Source organism: Podarcis raffonei, chromosome 5 (genome assembly GCF_027172205.1).
Source record: "Podarcis raffonei isolate rPodRaf1 chromosome 5, rPodRaf1.pri, whole genome shotgun sequence".
NCBI classification, from domain to species: domain Eukaryota; kingdom Metazoa; phylum Chordata; class Lepidosauria; order Squamata; family Lacertidae; genus Podarcis; species Podarcis raffonei.
Genome location: NC_070606.1, coordinates 102,185,038 through 102,211,064, shown reverse-complemented (window position 1 = coordinate 102,211,064; position 26,027 = coordinate 102,185,038). Strand labels below are relative to the sequence as shown.

Genomic DNA, 26,027 nt, shown 5'->3' with positions numbered 1-26,027 from the left:
TCCTCTCTTTTGCCCTTTTTGAAAATAGGGACAACATTTGCCCTCCTCCAGTCTGCCGGGACTTCGCCTGTTCTCCAGGAATTCTCAAAGATGACTGCCAGTGGTTCTGAGATCACATCTGCCAGTTCTTTTAATACTCTTGGATGCAGTTCATCTGGCCCTGGAGACTTGAATATATCTAGACTAGCCAAGTATTCTTGTACTATCTCCTTAGTTATTCTGGGCTGTGTTTCCTCTGCTGAATCATTTGCTCCAAATTCTTCAGGTCGGGCATTGTTTTCTTTATCGGAGAAGACTGAGGCAAAGAAGGCATTGAGGAGTTCAGCCCTTTCTGTGTCCCCTGGTTGCATTTCACCATCTTCTCCTCTGAGTGACCCCACTGTTTCTTTGTTCTTCCTTTTGCTACGAACATACCCATAAAAGCCTTTTTTGTTGCTTTTAACCTCTCTAGCAAGCCTGAGTTCATTCTGTGCTTTAGCTTTTCTGACTTTGTGTCTACACGTGCTGGCTATTTGTTTGAATTCCTCTTTGGTGGTTTCCCCCCTTTTCCATTTTTTGTACACATCCTTTTTTAATCTTAACTCAGTTAAAAGTTCTTTAGATAGCCACCCTGGCTTCTTTAGGCACCTTCCATGTTTCCGTCTCATTGGTATTGCCTGAAGTTGTGCTTTTACTATCTCCCTCTTAACAAACTCCCAGCCATCATGAACTCCCTTTCCTTTTAGTATTACTGTCCATGGGATCTCACCCAGCACTTCCCTAAGTTTTATGAAGTCGGCTTTCTTAAAGTCGAGAAATTGTGTCCTAGTATGCTTGGCTGCTCCTTTCCGCTGTATAGTAAACTTCAGAAGAGCACGATCACTCGCGCCTAATGATCCTTCCACTTCTACCCCACTAACCAGGTCATCAACATTGGTTAGGACCAGATCTAAAATGGCTGTTCCTCTTGTTGCTTCTCCCACTTTCTGGACAATGAAGTTGTCTGCAAGGCCAGTGAGGAATCTGTTTGACCTTATGCTCTTGGCTGAGTTTGACATCCAACAAATATCCGGGTAATTGAAGTCCCCCATTACTACTATCTCCCTTCCTTTTGCATGCTTGGCCATCTGTTCCAGGAAGGCATCATCTATGTCCTCTGTTTGGCTTGGGGATCTATAGTAAACTCCCACAATGAGGTCACTGTTATTCTTCTCTCCCTTAATTTTGACCCAAATGCTCTCACTTTGGCTTTGAGGTTCTAAATCTTGGATCTCTTCACAGGTATACACATCCCTGACACTCCTCCTCCTTTCTTGTCTGGTCTGTTCCTCTGAAATAGATTGTATCCCTCCATTATTACATTCCAATCGTGGGACTTATCCCACCAGGTTTCAGTGATTCCTATTATGTCATATTTAGTTTGCTGCACCAAGAGCTCAAGCTCATCTTGTTTATTTCCCATGCTTTGCGCATTAGTGTACAGACATTGAAGTCCATTAATCATTCCCCCGTGTCTCTTATTTAAGGATTTTTTCCTCCCACCACTAGGTCTGCGTGCTGTTTGCTCCATTCGGTCTATGACATTTGGATGATCATCTTCATCAATTGATAGACTCCTACCTTCAGGACCACTGTCTCCCTCCCCCACATTAGTCAGTTTAAAGCCCTCCTGATGAGGTTTCTGAGATTTTTTGCAAAAACATTCCTCCCAACCGTTGTGAGGTGCAGCCCATCGCTTGCCAGAAGTCCATCTTCAAGAAGCTGCATTCCGTGATCTAAGAATCCAAACCGTTCCTGTTTACACCATTTGCGAAGCCAGTTGTTCACTTCCACTATTTTTCCCTCTCTCCCTGGGCCACGTCGTTCAACTGGGAGGACAGATGAGATGACAATTTGTGCATTTAATTGCTTCAATTTCCTGCCCAGAGCCTCGTAATCTCTTTTGATCTTCTGGAGGCTATTGCTTGCAGTGTCATTGGTTCCCACATGAACCAAGAGGAAGGGGCATTTGTCAGTGGGTTTTATGATTCCTTGCAGTCGTTCAGTTACATCTTGGATCTTAGCCCCGGGGAGACAGCACACTTCCCGAGACATCTTGTCAGGCCCACAGATAACTGCCTCTGTTCCCCTCAGTAGGGAATCCCCTATCACCACCACACGCCTCCTCTAAGGTCTGGTCGGGGTTCTTCCGTGAGCTGTCCGTTCCAAGGTCGCCTGCACATTCCCTGAGGGCTGACTTTGCTGCTCGTCTTCATATACCTGATCGACTGTTAATGAGGGAGAGATCCTCAAATGGAGTCTGCTCTTCGTCTTCCATGCTAGGGGAGAGGACCTCAAAGCGATTGTGTATTTCTAAACAATCAGAGCGAACCCTGGGCCTCCTACTTCTTTGAGTCACGTTTCTCCATATATCTGGCTCCTGTGTTGGTGAACTAGCCTCCTTCTCAGGGGAGTCCCCTGTCTCCTCCTTGGTGGAGACGGTGTGCTCTGTTGCTTCCAAGGAGAGCTCCAGCTCTCTAATTCTTTGGAGCGTAGCTACACGTTCCTCCAGTTGCTGGACTTTGTCTTTTAAGAGGGCAATCAACATGCAATTGCTGCAGGTAAAGCTGCCTGCAACCTTTGGCAAGATGGCAAACATTGCGCAGGAACCACAGGCGACTGCAGCTGTTCCCTCACCCTCCATCTTGAGAACGTGACGTTGGGGCTGACTACAGCGGTCCTCCATCATAAAAAGCGTGAAGACAGGACAAATAAATTCCCCCCCAAAAAAATATATATTTAGCTCACAATAATGAATACTGCACTAAAGAACCTGGGACTCTGAGCATTCTGCTAAAAGCGCCGCGAGGAATTCGTGACAGGGTTATGGGCCCAGCACGCTTCCGCTGCGCATGAGTACAGGTGGCAGTTATCTAGCCGTGGGTGCTGGAGGGGAGCTGCAGGGATGGAGCAGTCCAGAGCTGGCGTGTTGCTGGAGAAGCTGACGGCCACAAACTACAGGATCTGGTCAGTCCGCATGCAACACTTCCTCAAGCGTGAGGGCCTGTGGAAAGTGGTGGAAGATCCACCGCAGCCCCCTGAGGAGGATGAAAAGGATGAGAAAGCCTTGGCTACGATCATCCTTGGAGTGGACGACAGCCAGCTAATCTATGTAGCTGATAAGGTGACAGCAAGTGAGGCGTGGAATGCGCTCAAGGCTGTCCATGTGCGAGAGACAGCTGGCTCGCTGATAACACTGACCAGGAGAACGTACCGGTGTCGGAAGACACCGGGAGACTCCCTGGTGAACCACATAAAATTCCTAACAGGCTGTTTCCAGGAGCTAGTCTTAAGAGGGAGGCCTGTGGGGGAAGAGGACAAAGTCTTTATAGTCCTGAGTTCCCTTGATGACAGCTATGATATGCTGGTCAATTCCCTCGAGTCGGTAGAGACTGATAAGCTGACTCTGGAATACGTTACCGGACGGTTGTATGCAGAGGAGAACAGGCGTTCAGAGCAAAAGATCACCTCAGTCCAGCTGTTGGAGCATCCCAGAGCGAACAGCCGGGAAGAGCAGAGGTGTCAGGAGCCGGAGAAACAACCAGGAGGAGCTGCTGCAGACCAGCTGGTGGTCAACAAACTAAAAAGGTGTTTTTGCTGCAAGTCCAGTGGACATCTGCTTCGGGACTGCCCGAGGAAACAACAAAAACAGCAGAAGCACAGGAGGCAGCAGAGAGAGTCTAACACTTGGGTGTCTGCAGATGGCCAAGAAAATGAAGAGCTGTGGGTTCTGGACAGCGGAGCTTCTCAAACTTTTTGTAAAAGAAAAGCATTGCTAACTGATGCTAGGGCTTCCAACAAAACCATGTAAGTCTTGCCTCAGGCCAGAAAGCTAATATAGTCTGTGAGGGGGAGATTGTGTTCCCACAGCTGGGACACACATTCAGGAATGTGTTGTGTGTGCCTAGTTTGCAAAACAATCTCCTGAGTATTCCTGACTTAGCAAAAGCGGGCTTTGAAGTAAACTTTGTGGGAGATCAGTGCCAGATAAAGCCAAATGGGGCAGTATTGGCAAATGCTAACCTTAGAACTAATATGTATGTACTGCAGTGTGAGTCTAAGGTTGTGAATGTGCAAAATGTCCCGACCCATGATATGTGTATTCATCTGCTGCACAGGCGTCTGGCTCATGCCAGCTTTAAGGTGCTGAACAAAACATTGGAGTTGTGTGGGGGGATGAAAAACATTATAAGTTGTGATAATTACTTAGACTGCAATATCTGCAAGGAGGTTAAAAGCAGGGCTTGCCCAGTAGCAAGAGCAAGCCAGAGAGAAACAAAAAAAACCACTGGAGTTGGTTCATGCTGATGTAACTGGTCCTTTTCCACCAAGTGTCTCCCGCAACAAGTATTGTTTGATCCTAGTGGATGACTATTCTAGATTTGGCTGGGTCTATCCATTAAAGCAAAAATCTGATGTTGCCCAAACTTTGAAGTTCTGGGTAAGAAGGATAGAAAGACAACTTGGCCAAAAGGTGTGCTCTATTCAGACAGACAGGGGAGGAGAATTTATGGCAAGCTCCCTAAGAAACTGGTTGCGATCCCAAGGGATTAAACATAGGCTTACCAATGTGGCGACTCCTCAGGAGAATGGAGTAGCAGAGCGTAGGGGAGGTGTCTTGCAGACACAAATGAAAGCATTGTTGGCAGATGCAAATCTTCCAATTAAATACTGGACTGAGAGTATTAAGACAGCGAATTATATTGGAAATTGTTTGTGGTCAAGGGTACTAGATGACATACCCTATAAGATTCTCTATAACAAAAGTCCCAGTTTGCAACATTTGAGAATCTTTGGGACAAAGGCACGGGTTGACATACCTATAAAAAAACCGAAGAAAAGGTGGGAAAAGGGCACAGCAGTTGCTATTTCTTGGGTATGAAAGCGGTACGAAAGCCTACAGGTTTGAAGATGATAAAAATCTTTTGAGTTATAGTTGGTCAGCCAGCTTTAATGAGCAAAGAAATTGGCCCAAGATACATGCAAACCTGCTGCCAGAAAAAGTTTTACTGCCAAGCGTACCTGATAAGGCCGTTGAAAGAAAGCTAAGAATTGGCAGCTCTCCCAGAGAAATTGAAAGGGAGGAGGTAAAGACTGAGCATTTTTCTCCAGCTGCTAGCATGGAACGGGGGGGGGGGGGGAGAAAGTGCAACAGGGACAGGAGGAGGTAAATCTCCAGAGTCAATCCACCCCAAAAGCAGTCCTGAAGGTAGCCCAGGGGGTGAGATTAATGAACCAAGGAGGTCTGAAAGAAGTAATAAAGGCCAACCTCCAGCCCGTTATGGGTTCCCAGCCACCATAAACCAGGTTTGTGTAACTGAGCCAGAAAACTTTGAAGAAGTGCAAGAGTTACCTACTCTAGAGAAAGAGGTGTGGTTAAAGGCAATGCAGGCAAAGTATAACTCTCTGCTAAATAACAATGTGTTTGTACCTACTGAGGAGATTTCACCCCTCCCATATCCAAGAATCTGCTGATGTTCTCTGCTGATTCTCCAGAGAGGAGGGGGCGGTTTTTGCTCTCTATTTATTCCGCTCCAGCCTCACATCAAAGTGTCGGAGAGAGAGACTGAGTGTTAGAGAGAGATCATGTGTATAGATAAGGTTGCTGCTAAGAGCAGCTGCAGACACTCAGTGCAGTTCAGCATTCATTTTCGTTTAGACCTCATTTAGCTCTGTATATAGTTGTGTATTATAGTTGTAGATAGAATAAAGAAGATATTCTACAGAGCTGTTCTCCGAGTCATTTATGCTCTGCTGTACTCTGCTATACTCTGCTGTGCGACGACTGTCTTCTTGTGGAAGTGAATCTGGTGCTCACAACTCTAAGCTGTGAGTCCACAGCACTTTGACCTGTTCCTGTGCAGAAGGTGGTCTCTGGAAGTGCTACCCAGCTCGCCTAGCTCAGTTGGGGCTGAAGTGGATGAGTCCAGTTGGTGACACTGGCTCAAGGGCAATGCTGACACCTACAGAATTGCCTGAAGGTAAAAAGCCCATAAGCTGTAAGTGGGTTTTTAAAGTGAAAAAGCTGGCTGATGGTAGTTGTCAGAGGAAAGCCAGGCTGGTTGCAAGGGGCTTTACACAAAGGAAAATGATACATTATGATGAAGTGTTTGCCCCAAGAGCAAAGGCTGAAACAGTAAAATCAGTTTTAGCAATGGCAAGTCTGAGGGGGTTAAAAGTTAATCATTTTGATGTTGCCTCAGCATATCTAAATGCTCCTATTGACGCCGAGGTGTATTTACAGCAAATACCAGGTTATGAGCTGGAAAAAGACAGCATGGTGTTAAAGCTGCAAAGGGCACTATATGGTTTACACCAAAGTGCACGTCTATGGCATGAATGCATAGACACAACTTTGAAAAAGATGGGATTCAAACAAAGCCTGGCTGATTCCTGTTTATATTCAGCAATGGTGCAAGGAAGCGTTTGTTATTTACTTTTGTATGTTGATGATATCTGTCTAATAACAACTGCACTAAAGCAAGGGTCTTGGTTTATAAACAGCCTAGGTAACAAATACAAACTGAAGTATTTGGGAGAGATTCAGAATTACTTAGGAGTAGAGGTTCAGAGAAATGAAGAGGGCGTCTACTCTCTGAGTCAGAAGGAAAAAATCGAAAAGTTACTGAAGACATATGGAATGGAGAGGGCAAATGAGGTTGACACTCCCATAACTAAACAGTACAAAAATGAACCAGAAGGACAAAAATGTGAGAATGCAACTGTGTTTCATTCTTTGTTAGGTTTTCTGTTATATTTAAGTTGCTGGACGAGACCCGACATAACATTGGCAGTGCACATGTTAAGCCAAAGAAGTGCAGACCTGGCTCAGAGAGATTGGGTAGCACTTAAAAGAATCCTAAGGTATCTGAAAGGCACAAAAGATTACAAACTGGTGCTGGATACAGGATATGATCAGCAAGTGTATGCATATACTGATGCCAGCTGGGGAGACAGAGAAAATGGAAAGTCTACCACTGGCTATGCCATATATATTGGAAATGCCCTGGTTCAGTGGAAATCCCAGAAACAAACATTTGTTGCCACAAGTACTTGTGAAGCAGAGTACTCAGCCATAAGCGAATGTATGTCACAAGTAGAGTGGTTTGCTTGCCTAACAAAAGAGCTTGGAATACCTTCTGAAATGCCAATCTCTGTGCTCAGTGACAACATGGCTGCACAACAGCTTGCTAACCAACAGAACTTTAAGAGCAAGAGCAAACATATTGCTATAAGATACGGAAATGTGAAAAATGCTTTGGAAAGAAATGTGTTCAAGGTACAGCACTGTAACACAAAATGTAATGTGGCAGATTTGTATACAAAATGTTTGGATGCTCCTAAATTTCGAGACCTAAGAGAATTATTAGGTCTCAAGCCTTTGACTTAAGGAGGAGTGTTGGGATTCACAGGATGCTGTGCAAGTAAGTCTGCAGGCTTCAGTTTGCAACAGGCTGATGTGAAGGAATGGGTTTCCCAAACCCAAAACTGACTGTGAAGGCAGTTTGAAAACTGCACCAAAATCCCTATTTTTCCTTAGCTAAAATCCATTAACTTGAGCTCTGAGTCAATGTATAAACAAAAACCCGGCTGTGCTCGAAGCTCTCTCCCTTATCAGTCTGTGGCGGCAATGAGTGACCTTGCCAAGTTCCAGTAGAGCAGGGATGATGCGTGTGTGCCTTATCTTATGTGCTGACCACAAAAGACGCACAGACCCAATCTGGGAACAGCACCAGAGCGTGTTCCCGGAGATTATGACCTATTCCTCCCAGATAAGAGTAGGAAGAGGAAGATCCTTTTATGGTCAGAAGTACAGAAAGGAACACCCTTTTATGGTTAAGAATACCAGAGCAAGAACATATGTGATGTCAACCTGCGTACATAAGCTGATGTGGTTGGAAGGAGGGAGAGGGTGCCTGGAGGATATATATACTGCATGAAACTTGTCATTTCTTTGGACTTGCTGTGGACTTAATCACGCAAGTACCTTCTGCTATCCGGAAAGCAGAATAAACTCTTTCTTCTTTGAATCAACCTCGGTGTCATTTGGCTTCCTTCCTCCTGTCCCGGAGCAACGCAGACCCAATCAGTGAACTCCAATAAGGCTACAGATCCAATACTCTCTGTGGAAGTGCTGGGTCAGAATGATGCAGCAGTAATGTGATTGGCTGTCACTGGTTTAAAAGGGAAGCCTGTCCAATAGTGGTGGAGTGGCGTAGATGAGTGTGGAGTCTTCTTTTGCCTCAAGGTGCAGGTACTCTGTCTGATTAGATGAACTGCTTCTGTAGATATTTGTATATATATTGAGCTCACAATAATAAATACTGCACTAAAGAACCTGGGACTCTGAGCATTCTGCTAAAAGCGCCGCGAGGAATTCGCGACAAGGACTTACCTTGTTGTGTCCAGGTTTGGATGTATTCTGCTGGGAATAAAATGAAGAAAAGTGTCATGTTTCTTGTCTAGAGAACAGTTGCCATCTATCTGCCACTTGTCTTCTCTAAAAAAAAACCCACATGCCTAGAAATAGACTTATTGCAAAAATCATTTGGAGTAAAATCTATTGCAATCAATTCTTCTTCTTTTTTAAAGTAACACTCCAAAGAAGATTAAATAAATCCTCTGGACTGGGAGACACACCATTCATTTAAAGCACTTTGTTTCCTGCCATGAACAAACAGAATCTAGGCATTGTGGCTATTACTATTATTTATTAAATTTCTGTACTGCCCTTCATCCGAAGATCACAGGGCGGTTTACAATATAAAAACTCAAAAATACATACCATAATAACAAACAGACAATACCACTCCCAGTATGATTATTTATTAAATTTTCTGTTGCATAAAGTATTTGCTTGCCTGCTCTGCCAAATGCCCAGGCCTGGCAAATTAACTGCTCTTGAGAGCGAAGAGGAAATATTGGCCATATCAGGCACAATACAGTCACGAAAACTTTTACTGCACAATATCGGGTTCTCAAACGTTCCCAGATATCGGGAACGATCAGTTGCAAAAGTTAAAGAAAAAAATGCAACATTTCCTGGGGTCCAAGTCACCCCACCAAATCAAGTTCATGGATTGGTTCTTCTTCCGGTCTACAGATCCTGCACTGGTCGCCTTCTCTGCTTTCCCAAATTTGCCTGGTCCTCTTTTCAAGCCCCCCAGACTGGCGGCCACCACTCCTTCTCACCAGGGGAAAGTCGTCTCTTGCATCTGCAAATAGGACCTTCCTCCAAGCTGGGCTCCCAATAGTTCAGGCCTAGGCAAACACGGCCCTCCACCTGTTTGGGGACTCCAATGCCCATCACCCCTGACCCGCTGGTCCTGTTAGCTAGGGATGATGGGAGCTGTAGTCCCAAAACAGCTGGAGGGCCGAGTTTGCCTTTGCCTGTGATAGTTCATGGCAGTTCCCCTCAACTTGAACCCTTCTACATGCTCCCACCAGCCCCAGGCAGCATATGGTCCAGAACATTTAGAGGGCACCAGGTTGGGAAATCCTGGTTCACGCTGCGCAACATCAGACCAGGGTGGATAAAAATCAATGACCCATTTTTATTTTTTTTAAATGGATTTCTTTGATTTAAATCACATTTTTTAAAAAATTAAATTGGATTTCTAAAATAAAATGCTTTTGGAGGAAAAATCTTTCGAAATATATTTTTCTTTTTAAGTTGCATTATAGTCCAACGGCTATTCACTGGGAAGTAAGGATTTATTTTAAGTTTTTCATATATGCTAAAATTCATTTTAAGAATTTTTTTTAAAAAAATGTTTAACCACATCAGTTAACAAACATGGATATATATGCTATAATGTTATTGTTTTAGTTAAATAAATTGTTTAAATTCTTATTAAGGAAATGATTATTTTTATCCTTCCAATAAGGTACAGCAGAAAAGTTGTCCAAATATACAGTGGTACCTCAGGTTAAGAACTTAATTCGTTCCAGAGGTCCGTTCTTAACCTGAAACTGTTCTTAACCTGAAGCACCACTGTTAGAGGTATCGGTTGGTTGCTTGAGAGCAATCAGGAAATATGGCTCAAGAGTCTGTTTTCAAGCTTTCTTCTTACTGATCAAAACCTTTAGAATGCAGAGCGCCTCTATTCCGTGTCTTGCTCATTCACGGGCAGAATCTGAGAGTGGGCGGCCCTTCAACCTTCCCCAGCACAGTCTGTGCCTCCCCTCTCTGCGCAGAGGCCTACTGCGCAAGGAAGGCTTGGGTAATGGGGGACCCCCCTCCTCCCCGCTTTGCTCAGGCAAGGTGTCCTGGCACCGCCTTGCCTCCTCCGACCCCTGCATCTCCTCTCCTTCCTCCGCTGAGGAAGTGCTGCTTCCCACGATCTTTGGGGGCTCTTTGTAATCCACCCGGCTTTTCCCCTCTTGCCCCTGAGCCGATGGCAGTTCTTAACCCAAGGTACTATTTCTGGGTTAGCGGCGTCTGTAACCTGAAGCGTATGTAACCTGAAGCGTCTGTACACAGTTAACTTATTATACCCCACAATAATACCTGGGGAGGTGGCTGGAGGTGTTGGAGGATGGTGTCCAAAATCTCCCTTTCATCCATCATCTCCAAGGCTTCTCTGATGGTTCTTCCTCCCAGGATCTTCTTACCCATCCACAAGTACTCAAAGTTTTCATCAGAGAGTTCTTCAGAAAGAAAGAGAGAGAGAGAGAGAGAGAGAGAGAGAGAGAGAGAGAGAGAGAGAGAGAGAGGTGAGTAAATGAGGCGGATGAGAGGGAAAGGTACCGTATTTTTCCATGTATAACACGCCCCCATATATAAGACGCCCCCTATTTTTGGGCACTCAAAATTTAGAAAATGGGGGCAGATTGCCAAGACTTGTTAAGCTTTTTTGGGGAGGGGTTGCCCAGAGTGGTTGAGCTTTATTTGGGGGGAGGGAGCCATTAATCAAATTGCACAATTGCAGGCATCAACCACCAAGTCACCTATCGTCTGCCAGTCGACAACAGCCCTTTTCACAGCAAAGAAATCATGGCTGGGAATCTCTTCCTGGCGGCTACAACCAAGCGCCCGTCCCCCCTCAGCACTCCCCCTGTAGAAGAGGAGCCCCAATTTGACACTTGATTTTGTGGGTAAAAAACCTCGTCTTATACACGAGAAAAGACGGCAAGTTCTTTCTCAGGGGGCTTCTCGCCTGTTGCAATGAGTGGGTGCATGCCATATCTGAACAGGGATCATAGAACTGTAGCATCTGAAGGGACCTGCGGGGTCACCTAGTCCAACCCCCAGCAATGCAGAACAGGGGCAGCCACCCGGAAGTCCCTGCTCCATGTTACACGCTGTCAGAGCTGCCCGAGGTCCCAGCTCACAAAGGACCAACGCCGCTTCGCTGTTAAGTACGGAAGTCTTTATTGAAGTTCAGTTTCACTTCCAGAGCCGCAGCGTACAGCTCTACGTCTCAAACTTCAGACCACTGAAGCTCCGTCTGAGTCTCCTCCCCCCAGACACCAGTTTAAGACTCTAGCCTTACTCCACCTCTTCCTCTGCTCTTTCTGCCTCTGGTTCCGCCTGTCCGTCGGGGTCTCGCCCTTTCTAGACTCTTCTGACGCTGAATCCCCTGAGCCTTCCCCCTCCCTCCGGCGGGCTTTAGGAGCTGGTTCCCAATCCGGGTCTCCTGCTGTCCCTCGCGCCTGTACATTTAAACTTGGCGCGCGCGCCCAGCCAGCAACTTTCCTCCTGACCGTTTCACTGCTGCTGTCACTGCTTCCCCCTTCGGGGAGGCTAGCTGCAACTGACCTTCCCTCCGTTCCCCCACTCTCCGATGGAGGCGTGGTCAGCCCTGACTCATCTTCTCTCCCCGCTGGAGGAGACGCTGGTCCTGACACATGTGACTCTTCCCCCCCACTACGCTCTGGTGGGGAAACTGGTCCTGATCCCCCGCTGCTGCTTTGGGGTTCCCCGCTGGCTCCTTGTTTCTGGTGCGTCCCCCCTGGGACCCCCCTTGCCCTGACCATCGGCGCCCCCTTCTGGGAATCTTCTGATTCGCTGGAGAAGCTCATGGAATCTCTCGGGCCACTGTCATACTCCCCTACGCTGCCCTCGGATTCTTCCCCTTCGCTCTCCATTTCCTCTCTCCCCTGTGCTCCTGCTCCTGAGCCCCTGACACACACCTCTTAACAAGGGGGGGGGGACTTCCACCCAGACATCAAGGAAACCAAGAGAGACCCCGACCTTGTATCATAATAATAATAATTTATTATTTATACTCCGCCCATCTGGCTGAGTTTCCCCAGCCACTCTGGGCGGCACCCAATCAAGTATTAAAAACAATACAGCGTTAAATGTTAAAAACTTCCCTAAACAGGGCTGCCTTCAGATGTCTTTTAAAGATAGGGTAGCTACTTATTTCCTTCACATCTGAAGGGAGGGTATTCCACAGGGTGGGCGCCACTACCGAGAAGGCCCTCTGACTGGTTCCCTGTAACCTTACTTCTCGCAATGAGGGAACCACCAGAAGGCCCTCGGAGCTGGACCTCAGTGTCCTGGCTGAACGATGGGAGTGGAGAGGCTCCTTCAGGTATACTGGACCGAGGCCGTTTAGGGCTTTAACACTTTGAATTGTGCCCAGAAACGTGTTGTTGTTTAGTCGTTTAGTCGTGTCCGACTCTTCGTGACCCCATGGACCAGAGCACGCCAGGCACTTCTGTCTTCCACTGCCTCCCGCAGTTTGGTCAGACTCATGTTTGTAGCTTCGAAGACACTATCCAACCATCTTGCCCTCTGTCGTCCCCTTCTCCTTGTGCCCTCCATCTTTCCCAACATCAGGGTCTTTTCCAGGGAGTCTTCTCTTCTCATGAGGTGGCCAAAGTATTGGAGCCTCAGCTTCATGATCTGTCCTTCCAGTGAGCACTCAGGGCTGATTTCCTTCAGAATGGATCGGTTGGATCTTCTTGCAGTCCATGGGACTCTCAAGAGTCTCCTCCAGCACCAGAATTCAAAAGCATCAATTCTTTGGCGATCAGCCTTCTTTATGGTCCAGCTTTCACTTCCATACATCACTACTGGGAAAACCATGGCTTTTACTATACGGACCTTTGTTGGCAAGGTGGTGTCTCTGCTTTTTAAGATGCTGTCTAGGTTTGTCATTGCTTTTCTCCCAAGGAGCAGGCGTCTTTTAATTTCGTGACTGCTGTCACCATCTGCAGTGATCATGGAGCCCAAGAAAGTAAAATCTCTCACTGCCTCCATTTCTTCCCCTTCTATTTGCCAGGAGGTGATGGGCCCAGTGGCCATGATCTTCGTTTTTTTGATGTTGAGCGTCAGACCATATTTTGTGCTCTCCTCTTTCCCCTCATTAAAAGGTTCTTTAATTCCTCCTCACTTTCTGCCATCAAGGTTGTGTCATCTGCATGTCTGAGGCTTTGATATTTCTTCCAGCGATCTTAATTCCGGCTTGGGATTCCTCCAGCCCAGCCTTTCGCATGATGAATTCTGCATATAAGTTAAATAACCAGGGAGACAATATACAGCCTTGTCGTACTCCTTTCCCAATTTTGAACCAATCGGTTGTTCCATATCCAGTTCTAACTGTAGCTTCTTGTCCCACATAGAGATTTCTCAGGAGACAGATGAGGTGATCAGGCACTCCCATTTCTTTAAGAACTTGCCATAGTTTGCTGTGGTCGACACAGTCAAAGGCTTTTGCATAGTCAATGAAGCAGAAGTAGATGTCTTTCTGGAACTCTCTAGCTTTCTCCATAATCCAGCGCATGTTTGCAATTTGGTCTCTGGTTCCTCTGCCTCTTCTAAATCCAGCTTGCACTTCTGGGAGTTCTCAGTCCACATACTGCTTGAGCCTTCCTTGTAGAATTTTAAGCATAACCTTGCTAGCGTGTGAAATGAGTGCAATTGTGTGGTAGTTGGAGCATTCTTTAGCACTGCCCTTCTTTGGGATTGGGATGTAGACTGATCTTCTCCAATCCTCTGGCCACTGCTGAGTTTTCCAAATTTGCTGGCATATTGAGTGTAGCACCTTAACAGCATCATCTTTTAAAATTTTAAATAGTTCAGCTGGAATACCATCACTTCCACTGGCCTTGTTATTTGCAGTGCTTTCTAAGGCCCATTTGACTTCACTCTCCAGGATGTCTGGCTCAAGCTCAGCAACCCCACTACCTGGGGTGTACGAGACATCCATATCTTTCTGGTATAATTCCTCTGTGTATTCTTGCCACCTCTTCTTGATGTCTTCTGCTTCTGTTAGGTCCTTACCACTTTTGTCCTTTATTATGGTAATCTTTGGACGAAATGTTACTTTCATATCTCTAATTTTCTTGAACAGATCTCTGGTTCTTCCCATTCTGTTGTTTTCCTCTATTTCTTTGCATTGCTCGTTTAAGTAGGCCTTCTTGTCTCTCCTTGCTATTTTTTGGAAATCTGCATTCAATTTCCTGTATCTTTCTCTATCTCCCTCACATTTTGCTTGCCTTCTCTCCCCCGCTATTTGTAAGGCCTCGTTGGACAGCCACTTTGCTTTCTTGCATTTCCTTTTCATTGGGATGGTTTTCGTTGCTGCCTCCTGTATAATGTTGCGAGCCTCCATCCATAGTTCTTCAGGCACTCTGTCTAGCAAATCTAAATCCTTAAACCTGTTCCTGACTTCCACTGTGTATTCATAAGGGATTTGATTTAGATTGTATCTTACCGGCCCAGTGGTTTTTCCTACTTTCTTCAGTTTAAGCTTGAATTTTGCTATAAGAAGCTGATGATCTGAGCCACAGTCAGCTCCAGGTCTTGTTTTTGCTGACTGTATTGAGCTTCTCCATCTTTGACTGCAGAGAATATAATCAATCTGATTTCGATGCTGCCCATCTGGTGATGTCCATGTGTAGAGTCGTCTCTTGTGTTGTTGGAAAAGCGTGTTTGTGATGACCAGCTTGTTCTCTTGGCAGATCTCTATTAGCCTTTGCCCTGCTTCGTTTTGAACTCCAAGGCCAAACTTGCCAGTTGTTCCTTTCATCTCTTGACTCCCTACTTTAGCATTCCAATCCCCTGTAATGAGAAGAACATCCTTCTTTGGTGTCATTTCTAGAAGGTGTTGTAAGTCTTCATAGAATTGGTCGATTTCAGTTTCTTCAGCACCAGTAGTTGGTGCATAAACTTGGATTACTGTGATGTTAAAAGGTCTGCCTTGGATTCGTATCAAGATCATTCTATCATTTTTGAGATTGCATCCCAGTACAGCTTTCACCACTCTTTTGTTGACTATTAGGGCCACTCCATTTCTTTTGCGGGTTTCTTGCCCACAGTAGTAGATATGATGGTCATCCGAACTGAATTCGCCCATTCGCGTCCATTTTAGTTCACTGATGCCCAGGATGTCAATATTTATTCTTGCCATCTCATTTTTGACCACATCCAACTTACCCAGGTTCATGGTTCTTACATTCCAGGTTCCTATGCAATATTTTTCTTTACAGCATTGGACTTTCCTTTCGCAGCATTGGACTTTCCCCTTCATGGATCACTGCCTTGCCGTGGCGAAGTGGCTTGAAGAACTCAAAGAAGCTATGAACTATGCCGAGCAGGGCACCCAAGATGAACAGGTCATAGTGGAGAGTTTTGACCAAACGTGATCCACCTGGAGGAGGAACCGGCAAGCCACTCCAGTATCCCTGCCAAGAAAACTCCATGGACAAAGACAACAGGCATATAAAAGTTATGACGCTGGAAGATGAGCCCCTCAGGTCGGAAGGCGTCCAACATGCTACTGGGGAAGAGCGGAGGACAAGTACAAGTAGATCCAGAGCTGATGAAGTGGCTGGGCTAAAGCCGAAAGGACGTTCAGTTGCGGATATGCCTGGAAGCGAAAGGAAAGCCCGGAAACGAACTGGGAGCCAATGCAGATCTCTCAGAACCAGTGTTATGTGGTCCCGGCGGCCGCTCCCAGTCACCAGTCTAGCTGCCGCATTCTGGATTAATTGCAGTTTCTGGGTCACCGTCAAACGTAGCCCCACGTAGAGCGCGTTGCAGTAGTCCAAGCGTGAGATAACTAGAGCATGCACCACTCTGATGAGACAGTCCGTGGGCAGGGAGGGTATCAGCCTGCGTACCAGGTGTAGTTGGTAGACAGCTGCCCTGGATCAGAAGTAACCTGCGCCTCCATGGACAGCTGTGAGTCCAAAGTGACTCCCAGGCTGCGCACCTGGTCTTTCAGGGGCACAGTTACCCCATTCAGGACCAGGGAATCCCCCACACCCACCCGCCCCCTGTCCCCCAAAAACAGGACTTCAGTCTTGTCAGGATTCAACCTCAAACTGTTAGCCACCATCCATCATCCAACCGCCTCCAGGCACTCACACAGGACCTTCACCGCCTTCACTGGTTCTGATTTAAAGGAGAGGTAGAGCTGGGTGTCATCTGCATACTGATGAACACCCAGCCCAAACCCCCTGATGATCTCTCCCAGCGGCTTCATATAGATATTAAAAAGCATGGGGGAGAGGACGGAACCCTGAGGCACCCCACACGTGAGAGCCCAGGGGTCTGAAGACTCATTCCCCAACACCACTTTCTGGACACGGCCCAGGAGAAAGGAGCGGAACCACCGTATAACAGTGCCCCCAGCTCCCAGCCCCTCTAGACGGTCCAGAAGGATGTTATGGTCAATGGTGTCAAAGGCCGCTGAGAGATCCAGCAGAACTAGGAAACAGCTCTCACCTTTGTCCCTAGCCCGCCGGAGATCATCGACCAGCGCGACCAAGGCAGTTTCAGTCCCATGGTGAGGCCTGAATCCCGATTGGAAGGGATCCAAATGGTCTGCATCCTCCAGGCATGCTTGGAGTTGTTCGGCAACCACCCGCTCAATCACCTTGCCCAAGAATGGTAAATTTGAGACTGGGCGATAGTTGGCCAAACTGGCTGGGTCTAAAGATGTTTTTTTAAGAAGCGGTTTAATGACCGCCTTTTTCTGCGGGTCTGGGAAGGCTCCCTCACAGAGAGAAGCATTCACCACCCCGCAGAGCCCATCGCCCAGCCCTTCCCGGCTCGTTTTTATCAGCCAGGATGGGCAAGGATCAAGGAGACAGGTGGTCGGTTTCACTTGTCCAAGCAGCATGTCCACATCCTCGGAGGTAACAGATTGGAATTGATCCCATGTAACAGGACTAGACAGAACTCTAGCACTCTCCCACCCTGGCCCTGCTCCCACAGTGGAGTCTACCTCCTTCTAAATCTGAGTGACTTTATCTGCAAAAAAAACTTTGCAAAAGCATTGCAGGAGATCTTGGGGTCCCTACCATGCCCCGGTGGTGCAGGTGGTTCCGATAGATTGCAAACCACCTGAAAAGGTCTCCTGCTGCTCTTTTCTGCAGATGCAATGGAGGCGGCGAAGAAGGCCCTCTTCGCCGTCACCATTGCCACTTGGTAGGCTCGACATTGAGCTCTAGCCCGTGTCCGGTCTGATTCAGAGTGAGTTTTCCGCCACCAGCGCTCTAGCCGTCTCAACGATTGTTTCATCGCCCTCAGCTCTGGGGAAAACCACGGAACTGTCCGGGCTCCATGCAATCTGAGAGGGCGCTTCGGAGCCAGACAGTCAATAGCCCTGGTTATCTCCGCATTCCAAAGGGCCACCAGGGAATCAGCTGAGAGGCCATCAACGTGGGATAAAACATCCCCTGCCACTCTCTGGAAACCAGTTGGATCCATTAAGTAGCGGGGCTGGACCATCCGAATCGGTCCCACCTCCCTGCAGAGGGGAAGGGTCGTGGAGAAGTCCACTTGCACCAGGAAGTGGTCTGACCATGGCACTTCTTTTGTTTCGCTTTTAGTTAGTGTCAGATCACCAACATCCGTAGAGGTAAACACCAAGTCTAAGGCCAAGGGGAACCCAAAAGGGATCTGGTTCTGCCTACTCACCTGGGAGCGCTGGCCCAGAGTCCTCGAGGCTCTTCTTTTTTGAGGGCCGCTGCTGGCTTGGGTCTTGCTTGCTGGTCTGGGGCTTCACCAGCCCTGGCAAGACTAGGGGTCTGGCCTCTGCCGGTCTGGCCTCTGCCGCTGATGTTGAAGGCTTTGCCAATGCCGGCAGTAGGGCAGGGGCCTCGTCCTCATATGAGGGGTAGATCTTGTTTTTGCGTGCAACTTGATCTTTCCTCCTGCCCTCTGTGGCTGATGTTGAAGGCTTCGCCAATGCCGGCAGTAGGGCAGGGGCCTCATCCTCATATGAGGGGTAGATCTTGTTTTTCTTTTTTCCTTTTAGAAAAAAAGCCATCCTGCAAGATGCAAAAAGATTAGTAATTATTGGGGAATGATATATAATGAATTGAAAAAACTGTTTAAAAAGACTTTTGTTAAGAAACCAGAAACATTCCTTCTAGGAATTTTAGACCAAGACGTAAAAAAAGAAAATTGGAAATTATTTATGCATGCAACAACAGCAGCAAGAATTTTATTAGCACAAACTTGGAAGACAGAAGAAATACCAACGAAAGAACAATGGCAAGGGAAACTTATGGAATATGCAGAACCGGCAAAACTAACAAAAAAATTACATGAAAAGGACAACAAAGACTTTAAAAGAGAATGGGAACCATTTACAACATATATGAAGAGGCAACATAAATAAATGGACTCATTGGCAGGGTTTGAGTGAACAATCACAACTGTCTACAACAAAAAATAAGACTATATGTATTGAGGAACTTTTGGGGAAACATCAAATACGCAAGGTGAACAATAGGGAAATAAAACAAAATGTGAGTACGAGGGAAGTCCAGGGGAGGAGGGTCGAAATATGGAAAATTGTTAAAGATATATTGTTAGAAGTAGAATCCATGGAAAAATCAATAAAAAATTATTTTTAAAAAATAAATAGAATCTCTGGATAAGAAAGTGTCATTTTTAGGTATTCTATTAAGACTGGAATATGATATTCCAGTTTTGATTGCTGGAAATTTAGCAACTGGGAAATATTATCCTGAATAGTGACAGAATTTGGGAATGATTCAAAGTATTTGGTATGGTATTTTTATTTGTAAACATTGAAATGAGGAAGTCTTTTTACTCAGAGTGAGAAGGATGACCAAATATTTGACAGACCTGGAAATAGCAAGCTCATGTAGATCAAAGGGGGGAGGAAGTGGATTCCGCGGAAGAATATTGTAAAATTTGTGGAGGAAAATTATCTGACATGATCTACTATTCCAGCCTGGTTATCTCTTCCTAATTCTGGGTGCTGTGTTTTATTATCTTCAATATCTCTTGTGAAAAGGTCTTTTAATGTACGGTCAGTAAAAGCCTGGATGTAAGGCCTGCCTTTTGTGTGAATAGTTTTGTTTTAGTTTTCTCATTATGGGTGGATCCCAGGACAGACTAGGTCTGGCTGAAGGTCTGCCCTGAAACCTTGCTGGAAGGATCTCCCCTTGCTGGGCCACTTTGCAGAAGTCGACTCCTGCAGGCGGCTTGTCTTGTGTGCGGGTGGAGGTGCGCTGCCTGCAGAAGTTGACACTGGGACTAGCTACCTGGAAAACCTCTGTGCCTGAGGACGCCACAACTCCCGTAGCCTTTTCAGGCTTTGCCCTCAGGTGGGAAGAGCATTGCACCCGGGAGAGGGAAAGGGGAGTCAAACAGGCACTCAAGGGATAATTTCAGAGAAAGAGCTTTATTTCTATCATCCGGGCTTGGTAGAAGGAGCTAGTGTGATAACTTCATAAACAAGCACAAGTTCACAGCCATTTGCACAGAGCATATATTCCCCTCCAGTTCCCTCCCCCTTCTCCCCCTCCTCAGGAGTCCTGCCTCATGAGTTTCCCTGAGCATGAACAGAAAGCTCCTGTCCTGAGACTCTTGGGACTCTTGGCGCCCTTCCCAGGAAAGGGGGATGAGAAGCCAAGGGGGTTGAGAAGCCTTGCGTTCAGCGTGTCCAAGATGTGATGCAACTGGATGAGATAAGACTCAGTTCCCAGACCTGCTTATTCCTGGCATTGACAGAGCCCATTCATTAGCTTTTTGAAGCCTTCTTGTACTGATAAAAAATAACCTTTTGCTTATGCAGCAGCATCTTGTGAGAAAGCAGAGAAGAGCAGAGAAAAGCTGTTGTAGACGAGAGAAATGGGAAATTTGGTTTTGAGGCCTGGGGTGACTTTGGGCCTAGGGGGGGTCACCTGTCCTCACCTCCTTCACTCCCTGGCTTCTCCCCCCCCCGGAGAAAGGGGAAGGCATGGACAACAGACAGTCGCTTCAGGACACCGATCCGCTCTAAAGAAGCTGGCGCATGGGAAGAGCCGCACCCCATCAGCTGCGAGCAGTACCTGTTCCGCCTCCAAATAATCATTTGGGCTTCTGTGTATATTCCCAGGTTGTACTTTCAGTTAGTTGGAAGGGGGGGCGGTTCTCCAGCAGATGCAGGAGTGAAACGCCATCCCTTTTGTTGTGTTGAAAACAACAACTCATCTGTGGGAGCCTCAGCTTCTGATCCTAAGGATGAGGCTAATGCTTCTGGTCCTATCCCTGAAGTTCTTTTATAGGTACTGAAGATTGACTGGATATTCTGTTTATTGGTTTGGTAATGCTGTGTGTCATTTAGAATGTGGTTGAACAACTCACACCGCTCATGTGATGGCTGTCTGGGAAGTCAGCCCAAATCACGGCGTGCACCGCATCCCAGAGAAAGAGGGAAAGTGAATTGCTGTTATTAAGATGAATGTGTTGCCGAGAATGTTGTTTTTGTTTCAAACACTGCAGATTGTGGACAAGATGGACTGTTTCAAGAGGTGGCAGAAAGACATATCTAGATTTGTCTGGCAGGGCAAAAAGCCCAGAATAAAATTTAAGATATTAACTGATGCAAAAGAAAGAGGGGGGTTTGCCCTGCCAGACTTAAAACTGTATTATGAATCAGCGGCTTTTTGCTGGCTGAAAAACTGGCTACTTCTTGAGAACACAGACATTTTGGATCTGGAAGGGTTTAACAATAGGTTTGGTTGGCATGCATATATATGGTATGACAAGGTTAAAATTCATCAAGGATTCAAAAACCATATTGTTAGGAAAGCACTATATAATGTTTAGATTCGGTATAAAGATTTGTTGGAAAACAAAACCCCTAGGTGGTTGTCACCAATGGAAGCTAAGGAAGTGAAAAAACTTAACATGGAATCTAAATGGCCAAAATACTGGGAAATCATAGAACAAGAGGAGGGAAAAGTGAAATTGCAGAGCTATGAGAAATTGAAGTCAAAAGTAAGAGACTGGCTTCATTACTACCAGATAAATGAAGTTTTCAAACAGGACAGGAAAATCGGCTTTCAGGTGGAGAGATCAAAATTAGAAACTGAATTGTTGGAACCCAATACTAAGAATTTGTCAAGAATGTATAACTTGTTGTTGAAATGGAATACACAGGATGAGATGGTTAAATCAGCTATGATTAAATGGGCACAAGACATTGGTCATGACATTATGTTTGCTGACTGGGAACAGTTATGGACTACCGGTATAAAATTTACGGCATGTAATGCCTTAAGAGAGAACATTATGAAAATGATTTGTAGGTGGTACATGACCCCAGTCAAGCTTGCAAAAATCTATCATACGCCCAATAATAAATGCTGGAAATGTAAGGAAACTGAAGGTACTTTCTACCACCTTTGGTGGACGTGCCCAAGGATCAAGGCCTTCTGGGAAATGATCTATAATGAAATTAAGAAGGTACTTAAGTGTACCTTTCATAAGAAACCAGAGGCCTTTCTCCTGGGCATGGTAGGCCAATTGGTGTCAAGGAAAGATAGGACGTTCTTTATGTATGCTACAACAGCAGCAAGAGTTCTTTTAGCAAAGTATTGGAAGACACAAGAACTACCCACGCTGGAAGAGTGGCAGACAAAGGTGATAGACTATATGGGACTGGCTGAGATGACTGGCAGAATCCGTGACCAAGGAAAAGAGACGGTGGAAGAAGATTGGAAGAAATTTAAAACTTATCTTAAGAACTGTTGTAAAATTAATGAGTGCTAAAATGTTATGGGTAATGTAAAACAGAATTGCAGTGACAAATAATTGGGTAAGAGAAAAAGGATTAAAGAAAGTGAATTATAAGTACAGTGGTGCCTCGCAAGACGAAATTAATTCGTTCCACAAGTTTTTTCTTCTTGCGAGTTTTTCGTCTTGCGAAGCACGGTTTCCCATAGGAATGCATTGAAAATCAATTAATGCGTTCCTATGGAGACCACTTGCCAGGCTGGCGGTGCGGAGAAGGGCTTTTCTCCCCACTGCAAGCCTTCAGGACAGGTACGGGAACAGAGGGGAAGGCGCGCAGCGCTTCTCCTCTGTTCCCGGGGCTTGCGGTGGGAGGAGGGTTTTTCCTCCCCACCGCCAACATTCAGAACAGCATTCTGAATGTTGGCGGTGGGAAGGAAAACCCTCCTCCCACCACAAGTCTTCAGGACAGCCATCCGAAGGCTGGCGCGGGGAGAAGGTCTCTCCGCCCCACCGCCAGCCTTCGGGGGAGCCTTCCGAAGGCTGGCGCGGGGAGGAGGTCTCTCCGCCCCACCGCCAGCCTTCGGAGGAGCCTTCCGAAGGCTGGCGCGGGGAGGAGGTCTCTCCGCCCCACCGCCAGCCTTCGGGGGAGCCTTCCGAAGGCTGGCGCGGGGAGGAGGTCTCTCCGCCCCACCGCCAGCCTTCGGGGGAGCCTTCCGAAGGCTGGCGCGGGGAGGAGGTCTCTCTGCCCCACCGCCAGCCTTCGGAGGAGGTCTGAGGATAGTGGGGAAGACGCGCTGCGCTTCCCCGCTGTCCTGGAGATTTCCCTATGGGCTTTCGTCTTGCGAAGGAAGCCCATAGGGAAATTCGTCTTGCAAAGCGCATCGAAAAATGGAAAACCCTTTCGTCTAGCGGGTTTTTCGTCTTGCGAGGCGTTCGTCTTGCGGGGCACCACTGTAATTGAAATTAGGGGTTGCTGGAAAAGTTTAAAACAGGGATGCAGAAAAGGGAGGTATGGGGAAGTCGTTGAAATAAGGTTTAAGAAAAAGAGGTTATGAAATTATACGTGTTTGTATGTGTGTTTGTTTGTGTATTGTTAGTTGTGTTGTGTTTTGATATATGTTGGAAAATTAATAAAAAATTTATTTAAAAAAAGAGAAAGAGGGAAAGTGAGCCTTAAAAACCCTTTTGGATCTCTATCCCAACAGAACAGCTGCATTATTTCTCTGGGAAAGTTTTAGTTTAGGTTTTAGAATCCCAGTTGCTCCCCCCCCCAATTCAGGTGACCCACCAAATCAGAAATCAGTTAGAGAGATGCCCGAAGTGGCGTGCAAGAAAATACTTAAAGAAATTAAGGCAGGGAGGGTAGCCGGCCCCTTTTCTGTCCCTCCCATAGAGGGTTTGCATATATCCCCATTAGGCATCGTCCCCAAAAAGGCACCCAGTGAGTTTTGCATGATTCACAACCTATCCTACCCAAAGGGAGGGTCCGTCAATGATGCGATACCTCAGGAACTTTGCTCTGTGAGGTATGCCTCATTTGACCAAGCGGTTAAACTTATTCGCAAATTTGGAAAAGGCGCGTTGCTGGCGAAATGTGATATAGAGTCTGCTTACTGACTCCTGCCAGTCCACCCGGAAGATTTCCGGTGGCTGGGTTTTAAATTTGATGGGGCATACTTTGTAGACACGGGACACGGGTGGCGCTGTGGGTAAAACCTCAGCGCCTAGGACTTGCCGATCGTATGGTCGGCGGTTTGAATCCCCGCAGCGGGGTGAGCTCCCGTCGTTCGGTCCCAGCTCCTGCCCACCTAGCAGTTCGAAAGCACTCTTAAGTGCAAGTAGATAAATAGGTACCACTTTATAGCGGGAAGGTAAACGGCGTTTCCGTGTGCTGTAATGGTGCTGGCTCACCAGAGCAGCTTCATCACGCTGGCCACGTGACCCAGAAGTGTCTCCGGACAGCGCTGGCCCCCGGCCTCTTAAGCGAGATGGGCGCGCAACCCCAGAGTCGGACACGACTGGCCCGTACGGGCAGGGGTACCTTTACCTTTACTTACTTTGTAGACAAAGCAATGCCTATGGGTTGCTCAGTGGCCTGTGCAGCCTTTGAGGCATTTAGTACCTTTTTGGACTGGGCGCTTCGTTTTAGAACAGGCTCTGAGGGTGTGTCACACTACTTGGACGACTTTATTCGCATAGCTGATAGTAGGCATAAGTGCTCGGCCCTTCTGGAAGCCTTCACATCTTTAGCAGGAGAGCTGGGAGTACCTTTGGCTGCAGATAAAATGGAGGGCCCAGCTACAACTATGGTTTACCTAGGCATTGAGTTGGACACAGTCGCCCAAACCTCAAAACTTCCTAGTGAAAAATTGGTTGCGCTTAGGGACCTCATTCAGCAACTTCTCCCTCTAAGAAAAGTTACGCTCAGGCAGATTCAGTCATTGTTAGGCCATTTGAACTTTGCTTGCCGAGTGGTTTCCCCAGGCCGCCCATTTTGCAGCCGCCTCGCGAGGTTGTCAGCAGGCTTGCGGTCACCCCATCACAGGGTTCGCCTATCTAAAGAGGTAAAATCTGATCTGGAAGTCTGGCTGAGGTTCTTGGAAAGGTATAATGGTGAAGAAGCAACCGTTGGAACGCAAAGGCAACGCGGCCAGTACCAAATGCAAAGGGGTAGCGACAAAGACGTGTCCTTTTAAGCCTCCCTCCTTTTGCTCCACCAAGCCCCCCACAAACGTTAAAGGTGCCCCACCACCCTGCGAATGTGGCTAGAAATAAAAACCCCCAGCCAAACCTGATCCGTCGGGCGAGCTGTGCGCTTCCAAGTAAAAGGACTAAACGGCGATGGGCTGGCGCTGAACGTGCAAACCGCGTTCCGCAAAGCTCCGCTGCAGAGAAGCCACCCAGAGAGAAGGGAACACCCGGTCGATGGGGTTTTCCAGCGCGGTTTCAGCCCTGCTGTTCCGGAGCTAAATGGCTCTGGCTGCCGAAGCCGCTGCCTGGAACACGGGTGGGCTTGAAGCAGGCAATCCGATGGGAGGCACAACACCGATGCGCGGGTAAATCCAAGTGAAAATCGATCACCGAAGGAATTGAGATACACAGCCTAAAGAAAAGGTAAGCAAGAGACAAAACAACCTTAATACAAACCAAAGCGGGATGGCTGGCGAGGTGAAAAGAGGGCGAGCCCCGGCCGCGCCGGCCCTAAATAGGGCAGGCTATGCCCCCCAGCCACCCAACTGGCTGGCTGGGTTGACGACGCGGCCAGGATTCCCTCAGTCTCACGGGGGCTGGAACCAGCCCCCGCGCACATGGAGTGGGCGTGAAGCCCACAACCCCAACTCCTCGCCAGGTTCGGAAGTGGCTTTGTTGTGTTGAAAACAACAACTCTCATCTGTGGGAGCCTCAGCTTCTGATCCTAAGGATGAGGCTAATGTTTCTGGTCCTATCCCTGAAGTTCTTTTATAGGTACTGAAGATTGACTGGATATTCTGTTTATTGGTTTGGTAATGCTGTATGTCATTTAGAATGCGGTTGAACAACTCACACCGCTCATGGGATGGTGTGATAGGCGCACATACATAGATCAGCACAGGAAGACCGACCTGAAGCCATTTTGATTCCTAAACTGAGCAAATGTTTTCTCTGCAAGGTCAGACTGGAAAAGCCTCCCCATTGTCTTTTCCTTCACAAATCCTGTCTTAAGGGTATGTCTGTGTTTGAATAGGGTGAGTCTGTGACCATCCCAGGAACTAAGTATTTATCATTACGAAAGACTGGCCGGGCTCCCCAGGCAATCCAATCAAGTAAAGCCACTTCCGGCCTGCCCAGGAGGTGGGGTTGCGGGCTTCATGCCCACCCCACGTGAGCAGGGGAATCCCGGCCGGGTCTGCCCCCCCAGCCAGCCAATCAGCTGGCTGGGGGGGCGTGGCCTGCCCTATTTAGGGCCGGCGCAGAGGGGGCTCGCCCTCTTTTCGCCGGCTAGCCCTCACGTTTTCCCACCCTCCCTCCCTTTAAGTAGGCTTTAGGTAGGTCTTTGACTTTGCTATGGACTTCGGTCTGTCGCCGCAAG

At 47.2% G+C, this 26,027-nt stretch overlaps 1 protein-coding gene across 1 annotated transcript in view; it reads right to left on the bottom strand.

Moving 5' to 3' along the window:
* The window catches only part of LOC128413489 (uncharacterized), a gene marked incomplete at its 3' end in the record, with an annotated part of 68,369 nt that extends 42,692 nt beyond the window's left edge, over positions 1–25,677 (bottom strand). Inside the window, exons 1-3 of the mRNA XM_053387489.1 lie at positions 24,750–25,677; positions 17,900–18,252; positions 10,529–10,668 (exon numbers count right to left, since the gene is read on the bottom strand). Of these exons, the coding sequence (XP_053243464.1) occupies positions 10,529–10,668; positions 17,900–18,251 (492 nt within the window). The remainder of the gene's footprint in view (positions 1–10,528; positions 10,669–17,899; positions 18,253–24,749) is intronic.
* Positions 25,678–26,027: the final 350 nt, after the last annotated feature.